Source organism: Entelurus aequoreus, linkage group LG03 (genome assembly GCF_033978785.1).
Source record: "Entelurus aequoreus isolate RoL-2023_Sb linkage group LG03, RoL_Eaeq_v1.1, whole genome shotgun sequence".
Classification (NCBI taxonomy): Eukaryota; Metazoa; Chordata; class Actinopteri; order Syngnathiformes; family Syngnathidae; genus Entelurus; species Entelurus aequoreus.
The window spans coordinates 73,579,909-73,599,447 of NC_084733.1; the positions used below are offsets into that span (position 1 = coordinate 73,579,909).

The 19,539-nt window shown below is 37.4% G+C and overlaps 1 protein-coding gene across 1 annotated transcript in view; it reads right to left on the reverse strand.

The window, feature by feature from the left end:
• ptpn9a (protein tyrosine phosphatase non-receptor type 9a) overlaps positions 1-18,714 on the reverse strand; it is a 45,155-nt gene extending 26,441 nt beyond the window's left edge. Inside the window, exon 1 of the mRNA XM_062040661.1 lies at positions 18,337-18,714. Within this exon, the coding sequence (XP_061896645.1) occupies positions 18,337-18,369 (33 nt within the window). The 5' untranslated portion in view covers positions 18,370-18,714. The remainder of the gene's footprint in view (positions 1-18,336) is intronic.
• Between the last annotated feature and the right edge of the window lie 825 nt (positions 18,715-19,539).

Genomic DNA, 19,539 nt, shown 5'->3' on the forward strand with positions numbered 1-19,539 from the left:
TATTTTCATCTAAAAAGTATTGAGGGTAGTCCCTCTTAGTTCCATTTTTAATAATGCTATTGAGGATGCCCCATGTTGCTCTCATATTATTTTTGTTCCTGTCCAACAATTCACTGTAATATTCTTTTCTACATGATCGTAGTATGTCTGTTAACTTGTTTTTATACTTTTTGTACTTAATTTCTGCCTCTATAGTTCTTTGTGCTATAAATTCTCTATATAGTGTATTCTTCTTCTTACAAGCATTTTTTAATCCTTTTGTCATCCATGGTTGATTATTCTTTCTCTGCTTGTTACTGAGTTGTATCCATGGACAATGTTTGTCATAAAGTATTATGAACTTGTTTAAGAAATGTTCATATGCTTCATCAACCTCTTTTTCATTATACACATTGTCCCAATCTTGCTTTTGTAGCTCAATTTTGAAGGCAGTCATCCTCTTCTCTGTGCATAGTCTTCGAAATGTCCTTTTGTCTTCCATGTTCTTCTTGTAGTTTCCATTATATATTGTAAAAACTGGCAGATGATCACTAACGTCGCTTATAAGTAGACCACTTGTAGTGTTATTATCAAAATCATTGGTAAAATTTATATAGCGCTTTTCTCTAGTGACTCAAAGCGCTTTACATAGTGAAACCCAATATCTAAGTTATATTTAAACCAGTGTGGGTGGCACTGGGATCAGGTGGGTAAAGTGTCTTGCCCAAGGACACAACGGCACTGACTAGGATGGCGGAAGTGGGGATCGAACCTGGAACCCTCAAGTTTCTGGCACGGCCGCTCTACCAACCGAGCTATACCGCCCCAAGAAAAAGTTGTATTGGCACCAAAACAAGTTTCGACAACAGATAAACACAAGCATACAAAAATACAATATTTTTAGTGGATTTTTTTTTATCATGACATCTTTTCGATGCCAAATTTTCATATTTTTGTACACTTATTGTTTTTCTGCGTTTTAAAAGGTTTTTATGGTCAACTTTTTTTCCCCCACATTCGCTTCTCTTTTTTTACTGTTTCGTTTCTTCTTCTTTTTTACGGTTTCAAATTGTTGGCAGTGATTTGAAAAACCTTTGAAAACACACGATAAAAATATAAATAAAAAAAAAGTGTACAAAAATGAATACTGGCATCGAAAACATGTCATGATTCAAAATATCCACCAAAAATATAGCATTGTTTCAATGTTTGTATTTATTTGTTGCCAAATCTTGTTTCAGTGCCAACTTTTTCTACAATGTCATTTTTTTTCCAATACCAAATCTTCCTGGCAGCGTTTTGGCTTTATAAATGGTCAGCAAAATATTTGGCTTGCAACAGGAAAGCAATTGCAAAAGCTTAAAAATACGCACGTAAGAAATGTTGCAAGCCAATAGCTCAAGACCGATACCAAAAACTAGTGATGTGCGGATCATTACTGAAATATCGATACCAGATCTTTATGGGCGAATATCGATTCTCAAATGAAAATATCAATACTTTAGAAAATATCAATACTTTTTCCACCAAGGGCGCATACTGAAAAGCCAAAGTATGCCGTGGTCAAACTGATATTTTTTTATTTTAAACAAATGCTAAAAAGAGATATTGTATCAGCTTTGTATTATAGGTGACTTTTTTCCACCAAGGGCTGCACACTGAAAAGTCAAAGTCACAGTATTTTGATATTTTTCAATTAAAAAAAAAAAGCTTAAAACACATATGTATATTTAAAGACAAAACTTTATGCTATAGATTACTGTGTATTATTTTAATTATTAGTTTAAAATGGTCAGCTTTTTTCCCCATGACACTCCTATTTTTTGCTCTTTTTTCTTACATTTTACTGTTGTTTTTTCAAACAGATATGCAGTAGAAAATGGATGGATAGATGATGTTATTCGAAAACACAAAACTTTTGAAATTTTAGCAGACGCGGGTAAATCTGCACCAAATATCGGTATCGGATCGGTATCGCCAATACCAGCCTGAATTTTACTTGGTATCGGATCGGAAAGAAAATCTGTGGTATTTGATGTGTGGGTTTGATGTGTTGAATCACAATGTGTGTTTCCCTTGCAGAACTTTAGGTGCAAGTAGCAAACAAAATGTATTCCTCTGAAACAGTGACAGAGCTATTTTTTAATGTTATCAGATCCATCAGTATACCGTCACAATTCTTCATATTGTCCCGAAAATTATCTGTAAGATATATTCAGCTTGCACCTTTAATAACGAAAATGATTATACATGTTCACCGATAAATTATTACATGCATTTATTAACGTCCATGAAAATATGTTACTACCTACTGCAAGATTAAGTCCAACATTGTCTTTCATGGCCTTAAAGGGGAACTGCACTTTTTTTTTTTTTAATTCTGTCTATCATTCACAAACCTTGTATAAGACAAGAACACACATGCTTTTCTTTTTTTATGCATTCTAATGGGTTAGAATAATAGTAGGACTTTATTCTTGTAGTATTCTCATAATACCACTTTATTTGTAAACTATGGCAAGTACGAGGTGGCAATGCAGTTAATAAAGCCCTCTAAAAAACACATCCTAAAACCGCCAACAATACTCAATTCACGTCTTGCAACCTGAATATTAACCAAGTATTAGCGATATTGTTATTATAAGCGCTAACACAGAGGAACTACTTTTAGCCGTGCAGTTATCTCAGAGAGCTAACTCGCTTATGCAGCTCTTGACATACTGAGCTGCTGCATCGCCTGCGAGTTGGTGAAAGTTAATTCTATATTATGAATCATGCCTCCCACTTGTATAGTAGAAGGTTGTGGCCAAAAACTGAGATGTTGGTCAACTTTGACATTCAACTTATACCTATAGATCTCGAGAAAGACACAAAAAGACGCACGTTTTGCGTGTATTTAAAAAACTTTTTTTTTTAAACCTGAGTGAGGATTATGATTAGTTCTTTATCTAAACGGGACTATATAAACATCCTATAAGTCGGCATCCCAGGGAGAACAGACATTGTACAGTGAGTAATGTACATGTTAATCGTTTGTATTTCTTATTTAACACTTAGCAATACTGCTACTTGCTGGATCTGCTTATCACTCAGCTTCTAAAAGTTGTAGCTCATCTTTCTTATATCCGGCTCAGAAATATAAGGTTCTGGATCATCATTTGTCCTAAAGTAGTCTTTGTCGTCTCATGAAGTCTACAATGATTAGAGATGTCCGATAATGTCGGACTGCCATTATTATCGGCCGATAAATGCTTTAAAATGTGATATCTGAAATTATCTGTATCGGTTTCAAAAAGTTAAATTTATTACTTTTTAAAACGCCGCTGTACAGAGCGCCAATAAACCTTAAAAGGCACTGCTTTTGTGTGCCGGCCCAATCACATAATATCTACTGCTTTTCACATACACAAGTGAATGCAACGCATACTTGGTCAAAAGCCATACAGGTCACACTGAGGGTGGACGTATAAACAACTTTAACACTGTTACAAATATGCGCCACACTGTGAACCCACACCATACAAGAATGACAAACACATTTCGGGAGAACATTCGCACCGTAACACAACAGAACAAATACCCTGAAACCTTTGCAGCACTAACTCTTCCGGGACACTACAATATACACCCCCCGCTACTCCCCCCAACCTCGCCCACCTCAACCTCCTCATTTGTGCATGTCCCAATGTTCCAAGCTTCTGTTTTGAGGCATGTTTAAAAAAATAATGCACTTTGTGACTTCAATAATAAATATGGCAGTGCCATGTTGGCATTTTTTTCCATAACTTGAGTTGATTTATTTTGGAAAACCTTGTTACATTGTTTAATGCATCCAGCGGGGCATCACAACAAAATTAGGCATAATAATGTGTTAATTCCACAACTGTATATATCGTATCAGTTGATATCGGAACCGGTAACTAAGAGTTGGACAATATCGAAATATCGGATATCGGCAAAAAAGCCATTATCGGACATCTCTAGTTCTGGATCATCATTTGTCCTAAAGTAGTCTTTGTCGTCTCATGAAGTTTGCAATGATTAGTTGTGATGAGTCTGTGAAATGAATACGCCGTGGTATGCTTAAAATGAGGAAAATACTTGTGACATGTTATTACGAACTTGCCTGTTACTACATTACATATATACTTACGTGTATATTAAACCTTGATGTTTTTAGAGCGCTTTATAAGCGGAATAGTGCGACTCTGTTAGCTGACTTTTGCTAATGTTTATTTACGAGTTAGAATGCATAAAAAAAAAAGACGTGTTCTTGTCTTACATAAGGATTGTGAACTAAAAATAAATTCCCAAAACATTCATCTACTTCTTGATATTTGGATTTTGCCTCGAAGCCTCAGACATCTGTGCAGCTGCTGCTCAGTGAAAAGTAGCTCTTTCATTGTCAGCTCTGGAAGTGCCTTCAGCAACACCCTGAAGCTTGATATCACAGCTGGTACGGAGCAGCTTTTTGTGAACGAAGGACTTTTAAGACTTGGTTATTCCGGGACTCTTTCAGTTGCATCGGTTTGTTGACTAAAAGAAGCACCGATGTCGAAAGCAGGAAGCTTAGGTCACTGTTTGCGAACATAAATACAAAGTTCAACCTAAATTGCGCCAAAGACAACTTCCTGTCAAGTGCATGTCTTTAGATCCGTGCTCTCTTTGGGCTTTTACGGACAGTACCCCCCGCCCACAGCCTGTGACCCTGACTTCCTGGAGAAGGCGCTCTAGTTTGGTTTCTCTGGCCGTTGGAAAAGGCGTTGGTGTTGGCGGGTGGGGGATGGGGGGTATCCGAGCACGGGTTCGTGTGTGGGAGTCGCTTATTTGTTTCCTTGAGGATGCATAAATATTTACCTGGCTCGCTCCAGATGCTTCCCACAAGTTCTCTCGGCGTTCAGGACATTTACAGTAAAAACGCCGTTACCCCGGCAACATTTTAAACATGGAACAATTAACTCCGTTTGTTGTGTCAAACCTGTTTAGAAGACGGCTGCATTTGGAAAGTGCCATCACTAATTTACCATCATAATTAGGGGTGTGACATGACGAGGTTTGGTCCGCAAAAACAAGACGATATATATTGGAACTTATGGGAAAATATGGACTCCTTCTGCAACCGATGAAGAGGAAACACACAGGCTATTGCTTGCGATGTAGAACGTACTGTATATGGGGCATTCTACCCAATTAGTTCAAAGTACTGTCCCATTACCCAAAAAAAAGGTTTAACAAAACAATTAAGTATTCAGACGTTGATTTTTACTAAGATTATAATATGATCTGTTTAAACCCAGGGCAATAAAGTACCAGTAGAGTGGAAAAACAAGTTGCCTATATATTGAAGCTATTATCATATATATCTGATTCATTACACCAAAACTCTTCCAAAGTTTGCGAATAAATAGATATGATCAAAATAGTTTCAAAACTAAGAGATTCCCGAGCCATTTTGAGAGTTAATGAGCAAGCCAGTCATGTGACCACAGATCCCTTCCCCATCAACAACAATGCTAATCAAGCAGACTTTGTAAAAGCCAACAATGATTACTTTGGGACAAATTATGATCCAGAAACTTATATATTTAAACCCGAACACAAAGAGGTAAAGCAATAAGTTTTAGAAGCCGAGAGTTAAACGGATGTAGCTTTATTGAAACACTATTGCATTAACAGCATTGCTCGGTGCTTAACATACAAACTAACCATAATAAACCATGATAAAACAAGTTGCCGCAGCTCGCGTCTTTGTGTCTTTTTCACCATGTCGGGGGGATGTGAAAGTTGACCAGCCTGTCGGACCATGGCCACGTTTGCCTACTAGCAGGAGAGATGCATGAATTATAATCTAGAATTTACTTTTAGCAAGTTTGAGACAAAGCAAGAGCAGCCGCCGGCTCAGTGTGTCAACAATAGGAATGTAAGCCAGCATTAGCTCACTGCTATCAATGTGCCGCTAAAATAGTCCGTCTGTGTCAGGACTTATAATAACAATATCACTCATATGTGATTAATTTTCAGGTCACAACATGTAAATGGAGTATTGTTGGCGGTTTCTGGATGTTTTTAGAGAGACTATAATGGGACCCTCCAGCTGTTAACTCAATTGTTGGCCATGTATTTACAATTTCGAATGCATAAAAAAAGTCAAGCATATGTGTTCTTGTCTTACATAAGGATTGTGAATGATAAATAGCACATCTTTTTCCATCGTTTGCGTATGTCCAGTATGACGTGGTAATATGGTCAGAGTGCAGGAGCGTTACTACAGTGACGTAGAATCTACGGAAATTGTCAAAGATTTCCGGAGCAGAATAGTCAAAATGGCCAACTGAATTTGTGGCATTTGGTGATGTGTAAACAGTATTTTCACATACTTTGCCAATAGTAAATACGATTAGATATGGTTTAATGGATACAAAGAAACACAATTAAGCATGTAAAGTCAACTTGTTTTTCCCATTTTACTGGTACTTAAATTGAGATAGTAATAAGATACATAAATACAAAATCATCATTTATAGGGTACCTAAATTTCAATTTATGAAATACTGCTGCTACAGCGTTCCAGTTAAAAACTCGGAAATTCCGACTTCCCAGTACAAAAGGAACGCACCATGAAACTGCTTCTTTGCCCTGCCAGTCAATACTGTGGTTTAAAAAAAAAAAAAATACACTTCTCACGATGGGCTAAAGCAATATACTTTAGAATTATTTACAAATGGTGACAGCGACTGACTTTAGCATTCGACTGTAAAAGCCAGGATTTGACCGTGAGCGAGAGGGTATTAACTTTCTCTTTCAACACCTTTCAGTGCCATAAAGCTATAAATACACAGGCGAGATGTTATTATCATGTCTGTTTCCCGATGTGGAAACAACTATACACCTATGCAAGAATATTGCATTATACGTAGCCTGTTCAAGGGGTCAATTGCAACTACTTAACTTTCCAATGTGTGTGTTTAATTTTATCAAACATTTTTAAATGTGTTTTAAGCATTATAGGGTTTCCCTCAGATTGCCAACATACCTGGGGCATGGCCAATATGACATCATATAATTTGCATAATCAGCGCTGATGCATGTTTTCTTTACAAATGCTCCGTAGATTGTATGCATACATTTAAAAAAAACTAATTGTGTTATTAGTATTAACATTTTTTTTTTCTTATATCATTTTGCTCCATTTTTCTTAATTGTAGCTGCTCATTGTATAATGTACTATGTTGACAAGTGTCCAAGTTTCTAGAGACTTTTCCAGTCCTTTTAGTGACTTTTTCTTTGTCAAAAACAACTAGCAACAAACCTAGCACCTGTTTTTGGTGTTGTTGGAGACTGTACTCATGTTTGGAGACTCTTTATGATGCGTCACACTGTGTCACTCTACATTTTCTCTCCTTAAAAGCCACCACTCTCTTAATATTTACACAATTGCGCATTTTGTAGATCGCTGTCCGTGGCCTATATATCTTAGATATATACTGTAAGATATCCTAGGATATACTAAAGTACATCCTCACCTCAGACATGCAGCCTCTGCTCAAGACAATCCCATGTGTATTGCTTACGTCGTCACAACATCCAATTTCGGCAGCGCTGTTTCGCTGATCTAAATCTTTTTACTGCGGCCGCATATTCGGAGCATCACTATTCAATAGTGCGCAAATAACAGGCTGTATATATTCATCAATACAATATACTACTTAAATTTGTTATCACGTAAACAAACCCTTCATTTTAAGGTGTGGCGGCTTTTATTTTGCCGTGGCGGGCCGCCACAATCAATTACATGTAGGGGAAACCCTGATCATACTCTTTGAAACGTACATTTGCAACGGATGGGCAGGAGCTACAACTTGCATGCTGGTGCAGGGCGTGTAAAAAAAAAAAAAAAGCAAAATGAAAAAAAAATCCTCAAATTAAATGATTGCTAGTAATTTGCTGCTTCTTCGCGGACCATGCAGGATTAGCAAAATAGTGCAGCTTTGATGGATTGGCCAACGATATTTATCAGCCGATATCCGTAAAAAAGTATGTGATCGGCATATGCCGATTAAAGCCTTTTTACTGCCGATCTCAAAAAACGATTATTCATGGCTCATATTTTATATCCAGGACAGAGGCAGCTAACTATGTATGTCAATACACTCATTGTGGAGCCGCTCCCTTTAAGTTAAGAATCATAACCTTTGTGGCAAATAACCTACAGACATTATCACTGGAGGATAGGGATTATGTTTGATAAGAAATTATCGAGTTCGAGCCTATTATCGAATCCTCTTATTGAACCGATTCCTTATCGATTCTCTTATCGAGTCCAAATAGGTTGTATATGGAAAAAAACACACAATATTTGGTTTAACAAAAGCTCACTTTTATTATATAAGAAAACAATTTAATCTAATAAATAAATAAATATTGACTGTTACCCCCCTAAAAAAATAAAATAAAATAAATAAATATTGACTGTTGTTACCCAAAGTATATTAAGTGGGATTTTTCAGAAAAACAAATATATACAGTAACACAAAAACAACCTGTCTCTGTGATCACTACAGGTGTATAAATAATAATTTAGTAAAATCAGTCCCTTGGGCACAAAACTGAAAATAATACAGCTTTCCAAAAAGTGCAATTCTGCTGCTATTTGACATAACTGTTTGTTATGATGCTTTGACATTTTTGCACTTTATTTCTTTATTGAAAGAAAATTCTCTGAAGAGAAAAGTTATTTGCAAATGTGGATACAATGCTAAAAAAATGAAAAGTTAAAGCTAAAAAAAGAAATACACTTTGAGTTAACATTATTTCCTTATATGGGGAAAGATGTTATGAGCTAGGGAATATAACAACTACACTACCCAGCATGCAACGGGATTGACGAGCATGCGCGGTAGCCCCGAAAAGTGTTGTTGCATATCGTCACCCGGCAGCTAAGAATGAGCACGCTGTGAAAGTAAACGTCAAGAACTCAGCCAACACGCCTCGTCTGCATTATTTATAATTAGACAGACAACACATATACAGTGTGATTTTGTTTGGTTTACAAGGAAAGAAAAACGAAAGTTAAAAAAGGGAGATGTCATATATGTATGTGCTGCGGTTGCTTTAAGAACGTTGCGACAGCTGCCGTAAAGGAGGTACGTTGCTAGCCTGGTTGCTATGTTTCCGGTTGGTCGTAAAAGTGTTGGTCATGTGTTTGTACCCTGCTCAAATCTCTCAGTAAAGTTATTCATTGGATTATACCTTTTGTTTTGAACTTTATTACACCTTGGAGCGCTTTTTCCCGTCTATTTTTTTCCTGCTTTCGCTATCTGCGCCTAATGACTGAGCTACGTGACGTCATTTCTTGTGATGTCCCACGGGGCATTTCTGGTCGGGACGGGATTCGTTCCCAGGGATTCGAATAAAGAACCAACTCTTTTTCTTTACTATAGTGGTCTCGATAACGGGTACCGGTTCTCAAAAAGGGATTAGAGTCCGAGGACTCGGTTCTTTTCTTATCGAACAACCGAGAAAACCGGTTTCGAGTATCATCCCTACTGGAGGACAAGGCTAAACTTGTTAAATACCAAGCAGGAGAAGGCAAAAAGGCATGCTAATCTGTAAGATAGCGGCCAAGCTAGCACGAAACACATTACACAAATTAGGACACCAATAGCAGTAACCACAGTACAGAAGAGAGTAACCGGCTATTGACAGGAAATTAGCAAGTAGATTAAAAAGAGACTCAATGCTCTGAAACTGTGAAAAGAGCATTGGATTATCTTACCCAAAATAGTAATGCAACGATAAACAGTAATAATGATAACCGCAGTAAAACTGTAGTTTTGCCATTTTTAATTAAAATTATCACACAAAAAAACGTGACTCATAACTGCACTTCAATAAACTCACGGACCGACTAGCGCGAGCTTAAATGCCAACATGAAAACAAGAGACATTAAAGTATTTCCCCATTAAAAAACAACATTCCCCAATCCAAACGTATTTAAACACACTACCATCTGACCAACTAAAATATTTAATTGTGCACAATGAACATACAAACTGCGCTCTCTTAGAACAGTGATCGATCTATAATCAGGAATAAGAGACATCTGCGTTTTTGCGGTGCGTTCACAGACCGCTGAACAGAGTAGGACGCCACAACGCCCGCCAGAATATTTTAATTGCTACGCACTTTTCATTTAAATAGATCTCAAACTGCTACATTACTGACCAACATTTACAAACAATAAAGCTCAGCCATTAAAACAGATTAAAAAGTTAGACTAAAAGACTATCATTCACGCATAAGAAACACAAAACATGCAAAATAGCGAAGCGATTGACTTCCTGCTTTGATCAGTCGGTAAATCTGGAAACCTAGGGAAAGCATTACAAACAAAACTACGGCTTTGTAGAAATAAAATTTAAAAAAGTGTTGATTAGTGAGTGAAAATATATTACAAAAGTAGCTTAAAAGAGGCAAAAGTGTTGTCAATGTATAAATCTTTAATGTTGTTGATTCCCGGTAGTGTATAGTTTATAGAGTGTTTTGTACCACCCTAAAAAGTGTTAGTACTGTAGGAATTGCACTAATTCCGCACCAGCTCTTTGAATGTAATATGCATCTTAGAGGTGCACAAAAAAATCAAATAGAATCCAAAGCGCGATTCTTATTTATCCCCATTCGAAATTGAGTCATAATTTTTCAAAAATCTATTTAAAAAAACAAAAAATAAAGATTAAAAAATTACATTTGTTAAGACGTTTTAGGCCATCTCCATGCAACCAGAAAGAGCTTTTCTAACATGCAACCTCTTTAGAAAAAGTTTCAGTATAATTATATACTAAATAATACATTGGGAGAAAAAGTTTGAGTCAAGAATCGTGCTGAATTGCGAATTGATTCTGAATCGAATCGTCAACCCCAAAGATTCACACCCCTCGTGCATCTTAGTTGTAGTTTATTAACAAATTTGGAACTGTATAAGAAACACAAAACATGCAAAATAGTGCATTTTCTAACGGTGCGTCTATTTATTTTAGTTATTTAAAAATAACTTGTTTTTTTACTTTTTGATATGCCGCAATAATAATGATAACCGTGATAATTTTGGTCATGATAACCGTGATATGAAATGTTCATATCGTTGCATCCCTAACCCAAAAACACCTTACAGGACAATAAGATTTAACTCGTAGGTTTTTTTATGTTATCTTATTTATCGGTATGACATCATAATTCCTCATATCGATAATTATCGATCTGATATTTATTGTGCACCCTTAACGAATATCCATGCTTTAGCATCACTAAAAGCATGACAGGAAATGGCATCCCAAAAGCATTTTCGCATTTGGGCCCCTTCACCAGAATCTAGGCTCCGCCCATTCCCCTCCAACCCCAAACTGGATCGCTGTTGACGAGCATATCAGTGTTTTTTTTTTGCCAAATACTGGCTCCAGCTAGCTTCCATTTGGAGTTGGCAGTTGATTCCAAAAGCAGGAAGTCAATTGCTTCACTCTCGGCCTCTTCCCACTTTCTCTGCTTCCTGGGAGCAAACGCAACACACACAAACACACAAATGCAATGCACGCACACAAGCACATGATACACACACATGCCGTCTGAAACTCCCCACCCCCCAAGAGTCTCGTGGAAATGCTTTTAACAGCTGCCTGAATGAAGTTCCGCTACACTCATACGTATAAGTGTGTGTGTGAGTTTTTCTAGGAAACACACACACACGCACGCACGCACACACACTTTCACAAGGCTGAGGATGTAATAAGAACGCTCGGTACTTTGGCGAAGGCCCCGGCTCACGCAGGAAATGAAGTAGCCAGATAAGACAGACGATGACGACGTTACATTGAGCAACCAGGCGCTTCGTTCGCGTCTCCACAGTTCAGGTTCGGGGAGGGCGTGCGTACATAAGTAGCGTGACATCACAACGCGAGAACTCCCCACGCAAGAAAGGCTGCACAAATAACAAAAAGGACGACAATGGAAGACTATCTCTGTCCACCAATCAACACACTGCTCCTACTCCTACTGCCACGCTTGGTACCCCAACAAAAAGTGGTCATTTTGGTAACCTACGTCCTCACTTTTAACAATGAAATACTCCAAGTACTCAATGATTTCCTCAAAGGGTATAAAGGAAGTTCTTGGAGTCAAGCTACAGCCATCATTAATCCTATTAACCAAACAGGCAATGTTTCAGTCATAGTCGGTTTCTAGGGATGGGTACCATTAACATAATATGGTACAAATTCCCGGTACTCAACAGTTCCCATTTTCGGTACTTTTGTGTGTGTGTTAATAAAAATTATTTTTTATTTTATAAGAAAATCAAATTTTTTTTTATTACCGGTACATCATTTAGAAATGAGCTGATTATGATAACTGCTTTACAGTTGTTGTATCTTAAAGTTAAAGTACCACTGATAGTCACACACACTAGGTGTGGTGAAATTACTCTCTGCGTTTGACCCATCCCCTTGTTGCACCCCCTGGGAGGTGAGGGGAGCAGTGAGCAGCAGCGGTGGCCGCGCTCGGGAATCATTTTGGTGATTTAACCCCCAATTCCAACCCTTGATGCTGAGTGCCAAGCAGGGAGGCAATGGGTTCCATTTTTATAGTCTTTGCTATGACTCGGACGGGGTTTGAACTCACAACCTACCGATCTCAGGGCGGACACTCTAACCACTAAGCAGGCTTGTTTTATTATTCCGTATTTATTATCTCACTTGCAAGTATGACATTAGGTTGTAATTACAGTTGCAAGTCCAAGATGTGAGATGACAGAAGTGTATTTTTTTGTGTGGTTTTAAAAAAAAAAAAATTCAGACACATACAATTGACGGGAGTTGTCAAAAATACATCAAACGCTGTTTTCCCCCCCAGCAAGTAAAATAAATAAAAAACAATAAATAAATAAGAATAATAAAGTAAAAATAAACCACGAACAGATATTCACATAAAACCACAGACAGCTGATTGACCTTAGAGAGAAATAGCAACCAACAAGCACACAAAAGGCCCATCAACCACCCACATTTCAACTGTGTTTCAATCAGGGTTCATTTGGAGATCAGTTTCTCCTACATATCTCAGAAAGGCACTCCACAGTTCTTAAAACTTGGCACAACAACCATTTAATGTCAGCCTAATCTTCTCCAGTTTGCGAAAATAAATAACTTTTTAATCCAGCGGGCGTGGCAAGGAGGCGCTGTTGCCTTCAGATTTAACACAATGACTCTTCTGGCCAAAAAAGACCACAGAGGATTCGGGTCAATCCTTTCGCCAGTGACCACAGACTAATTGTTAAAAAAAAATTGGTCCAAAAGCTGTTCAGGGATGGGCACAGCCAAAACATATTGATTAAAATGATCTGGAGCCGGTTGACAGAGATCACGTAACACAGATATACCATCATATATCTTCGCTAATCGGACCTTGGTCGATGTTTTAGCTTGCATTGAATGAGGCTGTGTCTTGCACAAATAGAAGAATTATGAACTCTACTTCAAATCTCTGTCTAGCTACCTTCAGGCAGACTCATACCCAAATCCCCCTCTCAAAGTGACTTATTTGAAGTCAGAGATTCTGGGCGTAAAAGACAAATATGGTTATAAATTAATGTAATTTATAATTTTAAAGTTGGAAGCTGTGTCAAAAACAGATCTAAAACTGTGTCAGTCGGTAAATCTGGAAACCTAGGGAAAGCGTTACGAACAAAACTGCAGATCTGTAGAAATCGAAAAAGTGTTGATTAGTGAGAGAAAATGTATTAAAAAAGTAGCTGAAAAGAGGCTAAAGTGTTGTCAATGTATAAATCTTTAATGTTGTTGATCCTCGGTAGTGTATAGTTTATGGTGTGTTTTTTGTTCCGCCCTGAAAAGTGTTAGTACCATAAGTATTGTACTTATTCCGCACCAGCTCTTTGATTGTAATATGCATCTCAGAGGTGCACAAAAAAAATAAATTCACATCCAAATCACGATTCTTATTCATCCCGATTCTAAATTGATTCATAATTTTTCAAAAATCAATTAAAAAAAAGAAGAATAACATTAAAAAATAAAATTTCTTAATATGTTTCAGGCCATCTCTATGCAACCAGAAATAGCTTTTCTAACGTGCAATCTGTTTCGAAAAAGTTTCAGTATAATTATATACCATATAATACATTGCGAGAAAAAGTTTGAGTCAAGAATCGTGTTGAATTGCGAATTGATTCTGAATCGAATCGTCAAACCCAAAGATTCACACCCCTCGTGCGTCTTGGTTGTAGTTTTCATTAACAAATTTGGAACTGTTGAAATCGCCATGTGACAATCGACAATGCTAATCAGTAGCATGTCAATAGCATCAAGCTAGCGCATTTTTGAAAAAGTGGAGCCTTACTTTACTGGCGTTGGAGCGTTTTGTCTTTGTTGCTATTGAAAATTGCAACATTACATAGAGGTAATTTGGCTGAGTCGGCTATAAGTGCTGCTGGAGTGATCGCCAAGTGCCAGGCGTGACGTGCAAACCAAAAAAAGTACTGTATTCAGTGGCTATACTGATCATTAACTGGCATACAAGTAAAAATAGTTTGAAGCTTGCCCACAACAACGGGATCTAATTCAATAGATCTAATGTCATGTAGAATTCCTCTTAATTACTGCATTTCATGGAGCTTTCGCTTCCTCATTTTATACGAGTGATTCAGCTCAGCTAATTTGTCGGATCACATTCATTATGAAAGCCAAATAATTAAATCAGTTTTTTTAACCCTGATTATCTACACCAACTCTTATGAACAACTCCACCGCAAACTATGACCTCAATAATAAACATTTTGTTTATTATACATACTCTCGAACATTGTCTATCAAAAATTAGCCTTATCATATTTGTAATAATGCTTGTGTAGGTGTTGAGGATTGAACATAGGGCTGGGTGATATGGCTGAAAACGATATGACGATATAGGTGTTTTAAATTGGTCGATATTGATAACTATTGATGTTTTAATGAACTTTCGAAAATAAGGACCGGGAGAAAAATATATAAAAAGTAAAAAATGTTATTTAAAATATAACCTTCATCTGATTATAATCCCCTGAGCTATCAAGGCAGAGAGGAAATGTCAACACAAGCATTGAAAACACTCAATGTAAACAACATTTTGAAATCACATTGAACACTGCATAACTTTAAGTTTAAGGTACAAAAATAAGGAATATGTAAAAAGGCTTAATAAAGTGTAACAAAATAGTGCAAAGTGTGAAAATGTAAACACCCGAGAAACTATTTTCTGCAGGTTTAGTGCCAGGAAGTTACAGCTGTGCTCTAAAGGGTGAGCGCGGCTAAGGTGGTATTACCGTTCTTGGTGGGGACTAGCGCCTTGAATCATTTACAGACCACAGTGGTCTGACTACGGTCTGTTTAAAAAAAAAAAAAAAAAACTGCCATGCTGTTTTTCTTATTTTATCCACAAATTATTCGCTTTCTGCAGCAACCGCGAGACAACAAGATGGCGCAACCAAACGTGATATTTGATACCGTTACCTGATTGGCTGTTAGTGTGTCAGTGATCACTTCCTGCTTTGCCCGGTTACCAGAGAGCGAGTGCCCTTGTTCATGCAACCAACCTTGCTTCCCAACTTCCGGTTTCTTCCGGCAAAGAAGCGAAAAAAATAACCAAACGCTTTAAAAAAAAAATTGCTATAGATTACGTGTTTATCGTGATATATATCGATATCGTTCCATTGCCCAGCTCTAGTTACAAATCTCAAATCCAAGTTCAAACTTCCTTTTGGAACATCGGTGTGGAGATGTTGCCAAAATGTCAGAGACTAACTGAAGACCCTAAATAGTAAATAGCGAAAATGAATAATCAATTCATTCAATTGGGGGGAAAAGAAGCATCGATTTAGATGATGTTCCTTCCATTATCATTTCATGAGTGTAACTAATAGGGCTGTCAACGAGTTAACGCATGTTATAATCACAAAAAATGACCGCATCAATCATGAACACACAGACAATTATGCAACTTATTTAAACTTTTACCGAAACGGCCAGTGATCAGCTCAATGCATGAGTCTGTAGAAAAACAAGTGATGCGCTCGCTGACAAATATTACTCCAAAATATAGCCCGAAAAGAACTTTAGATACAACTGTTACCAGGTTTTGTGCAAATAAATGAAATGCCATCCATCCATTTCTACCGCTTGTCTCTTTTGGGGTCGCGGAGGGTGCTGGAGCCTATCTCAGCTGCATTCGATGCATTCAGGTAAAACGTTTTAAAACCTTCCTGAATGACAATAAAATTGCATTTGTGTACAAATATTGGACTTTTTTCTTGAGCTAATTTCAATTATGCAAGCGAGTAATCACCTGTGATTAATCCCAATTCTTAAATGTGATTAATTTGATTAAAACTTATCATATGACATCCCGAGTTTAAAGTGGATGTTTTATGTTTATGATGTGCATTTATTTTGTTATGGCAAGCAGAAAAATATTTCAACTATTTGACCTAAAATACGCATTAAGGGTATAAAGCGTGTTTTTTATTCAATTAATCGGACAAACTATTCAAGAGATTACTCCTTTGATAGCTAAAATAATCAATATTTGCGAGTAATTTATATATATATATATATATATATATATATATATATATATATATATATATATATATATATATATATATATATATATATATATATATATATATATATATATATATATATATATATATATATATATATGTCTTAATTAGATTATCCAAAAAATAGTGCTCGATACCGTGGTAGAGCGTATATGTATGTGTGGGGAAAAAATCACAAGACTATTTCATCTCTACAGGCCTGTTTCATGAGGGGTTTACCTCAATCCTCAGGAGATTTTAATGGAAGCGTTCACATACCATGGTTTATATAGGGCACAGAGCGGGTGGGATGCAACCTATGCTTAAAAGAGAAACTGTTTATCATATACCGTCCAGACTTGTCATCCCTCAACAAGCGCAGCGAAATTGTATCAGCATGCCGTCACACACATACATACATACATATATATATATATATATATACACACACACATATATATATACACATATATATATATATACATATACATACATATACCCTGGCTGTAACTGACTGAAAACCAGTCCAGGGTGCACACCCAAAGTCAGCTGAGATAGGCTCCAGCTCGCATGCCACCCTAATAATGACAAGCATTATAGAACGTAGGTCGTGAGTTCAAAACCAGAGTCATACCAAAGACTATAAAAATGGGACCCATTACCTCCCTGCTTGGCACTTAGCATCAAGGGTTGGATTTGGGGGTTAAATCATCAAAATGATTACCGGGCGCGGCCACCGCTGCTGCTCACTGCTCCCCTCACCTCCCAGGGGATGAACAAGGGGATGGGTCAAATGCAGGGGTTAATTTCACCACACCAAGTGTGTGTGTGTGTGACAATCATTGGTATTTTCACTGTTTTAACATGAATGTTTGAATTGGACTTAATATTTTGCAAAGAGGGCAGCACGGTGGCACAGGGGTTAGTGCGTCTGCTTCACAATACGAAGGTCCCGAGTTCAATCTTTCTGTGTGGAGTTTGCATGTTCTCCCTGTGACTGCGTGGGTTCCCTCCGGGTACTCCGGCTTCCTCCCACCTCCAAAAGCATGCACCTGGGGATAGGTTGATTGGCAACACTAAATGGGCCCTAGTGAGTGAATGTTGTCTGTCTATCTGTGTTGGCCCTGCGATGAGGTGGCGACTTGTCCAGAGTGTATCCGGCCTTCCGCCCGAATGGAGCTGAAATAGGCTCCAGCGACCCCGAAAGGGACAAGCGGTAGAAAATGGATGGATGGATTTTGCAAAGAATGCGCCTATTTTAATGAACATTTTTGCTTTTTTTAAATTATTTTTTTAAATTTAACATGAGCAGAAACAAATATGGAGTTCTGGTTTTAGTGCAATACATGCTTGATGCATTCAAGGACCAGTCGTAAAATGGTAAAATAAAAAAGTATTCTTATAAAAGATGAATATTTTTATTTAAACATGCACATTTTCCACGGACGTCCACCTCCCATACCCAGTGTTTCACACGTGGATGCTGACTGACTGAGGGGGGGTTGCTTGCTCATTATTGCTCAACGACACAGAAACATGCGATGATGCAACAGGAGCAATAATGCGCCACAAATCGATAACCTGAGTTCCGCTCGGCTTTCGGCAACATTTCAGCCCACAGTCGGGCACTGCAACACGGTCACATTCCTCTGTGTTAAAGGTGTGTGCGTGTGTGTGTGTTAGGGGGTCCAACACACACACATTCATAAAGGCCTACCTGTTCTTCCTCGGCCGATAAAGTAGCTGCCATGGTTCCGATCCGATCACCTTTTCCGAAACCACGAAGCAGGTTTGTGGGTCGTTCGTCAGCTCGGTTCTGTCGAGGTTTTCTTCTAATTATTTGGACTGTGCCATCGCTAACAAAAAAAAATTAAACTAACCAAAAAGCGACAAAGACGGCTCTTGTGTCAGATTTCACTCAGCACACGAAAACGCCGAGTAGGCTAAAACAAGAATGAGAAAGGTTCGGCTTCGTTCAGCCCCCCCCCCCCCCTTCGTTTAGAGCCGCCTTCGAAAGCGTCCCCGTCGCCCAGCCCAGCCTCGCCTAGCTCGGGATCACTGTTGACTTCTTCTCCGAGCCATGAATTGCGAGTTGGGAAGTGAACGTCTCCTTTATGCTGCAACGAGGCCACTTCCTGTGTCGTGCTGCGGCCCCTGGTGGCTTAAAACGGAACTGCAACGCCTAATGGCAGTGATAGGAATTCCTGGCCAGTGTAAAGTTGGCCTCTCTGTGCTCCAAATTGTTTTGTGTGTATATATATATATATATATATATATATATATATATATATATATATATATATATATATATATATATATATATATATATATATATATATATATATATATACAAAACAATTTGTGTATATATATATATATATATATATATATATATATATATATATATATATATATATATATATATATACACAAAAGTACATTTTTGTATATACATATATATATATATTATATGTATATATATGTATGTGTATATATATATGTATATATATACATACATATATGTATATATACATATGTGTACGTATGTATATATATACTGTATATATATACACATATGTATTTGTATGTATGTATGTTTGTATATATGTATGTATGTATACATGTATTTATTTACATGTATGTGTGTGTATGTTTATATGTACACTACCGTTCAAAAGTTGGGGGTCACCCAAACAATTTTGTGGAATAGCCTTCATTTCTAAGAACAAGAATAGACTGTCGAGTTTCAGATAAAAGTTCTCTTTTTCTGGCCATTTTGAGCGTTTAATTGACCCCACAAATGTGATGCTCCAGAAACTCAATCTGCTCAAAGGAAGGTCAGTTTTGTAGCTTCTGTAACGAGCTAAACTGTTTTCAGATGTGTGAACATGATTGCACAAGGGTTTTCTAATCATCAATT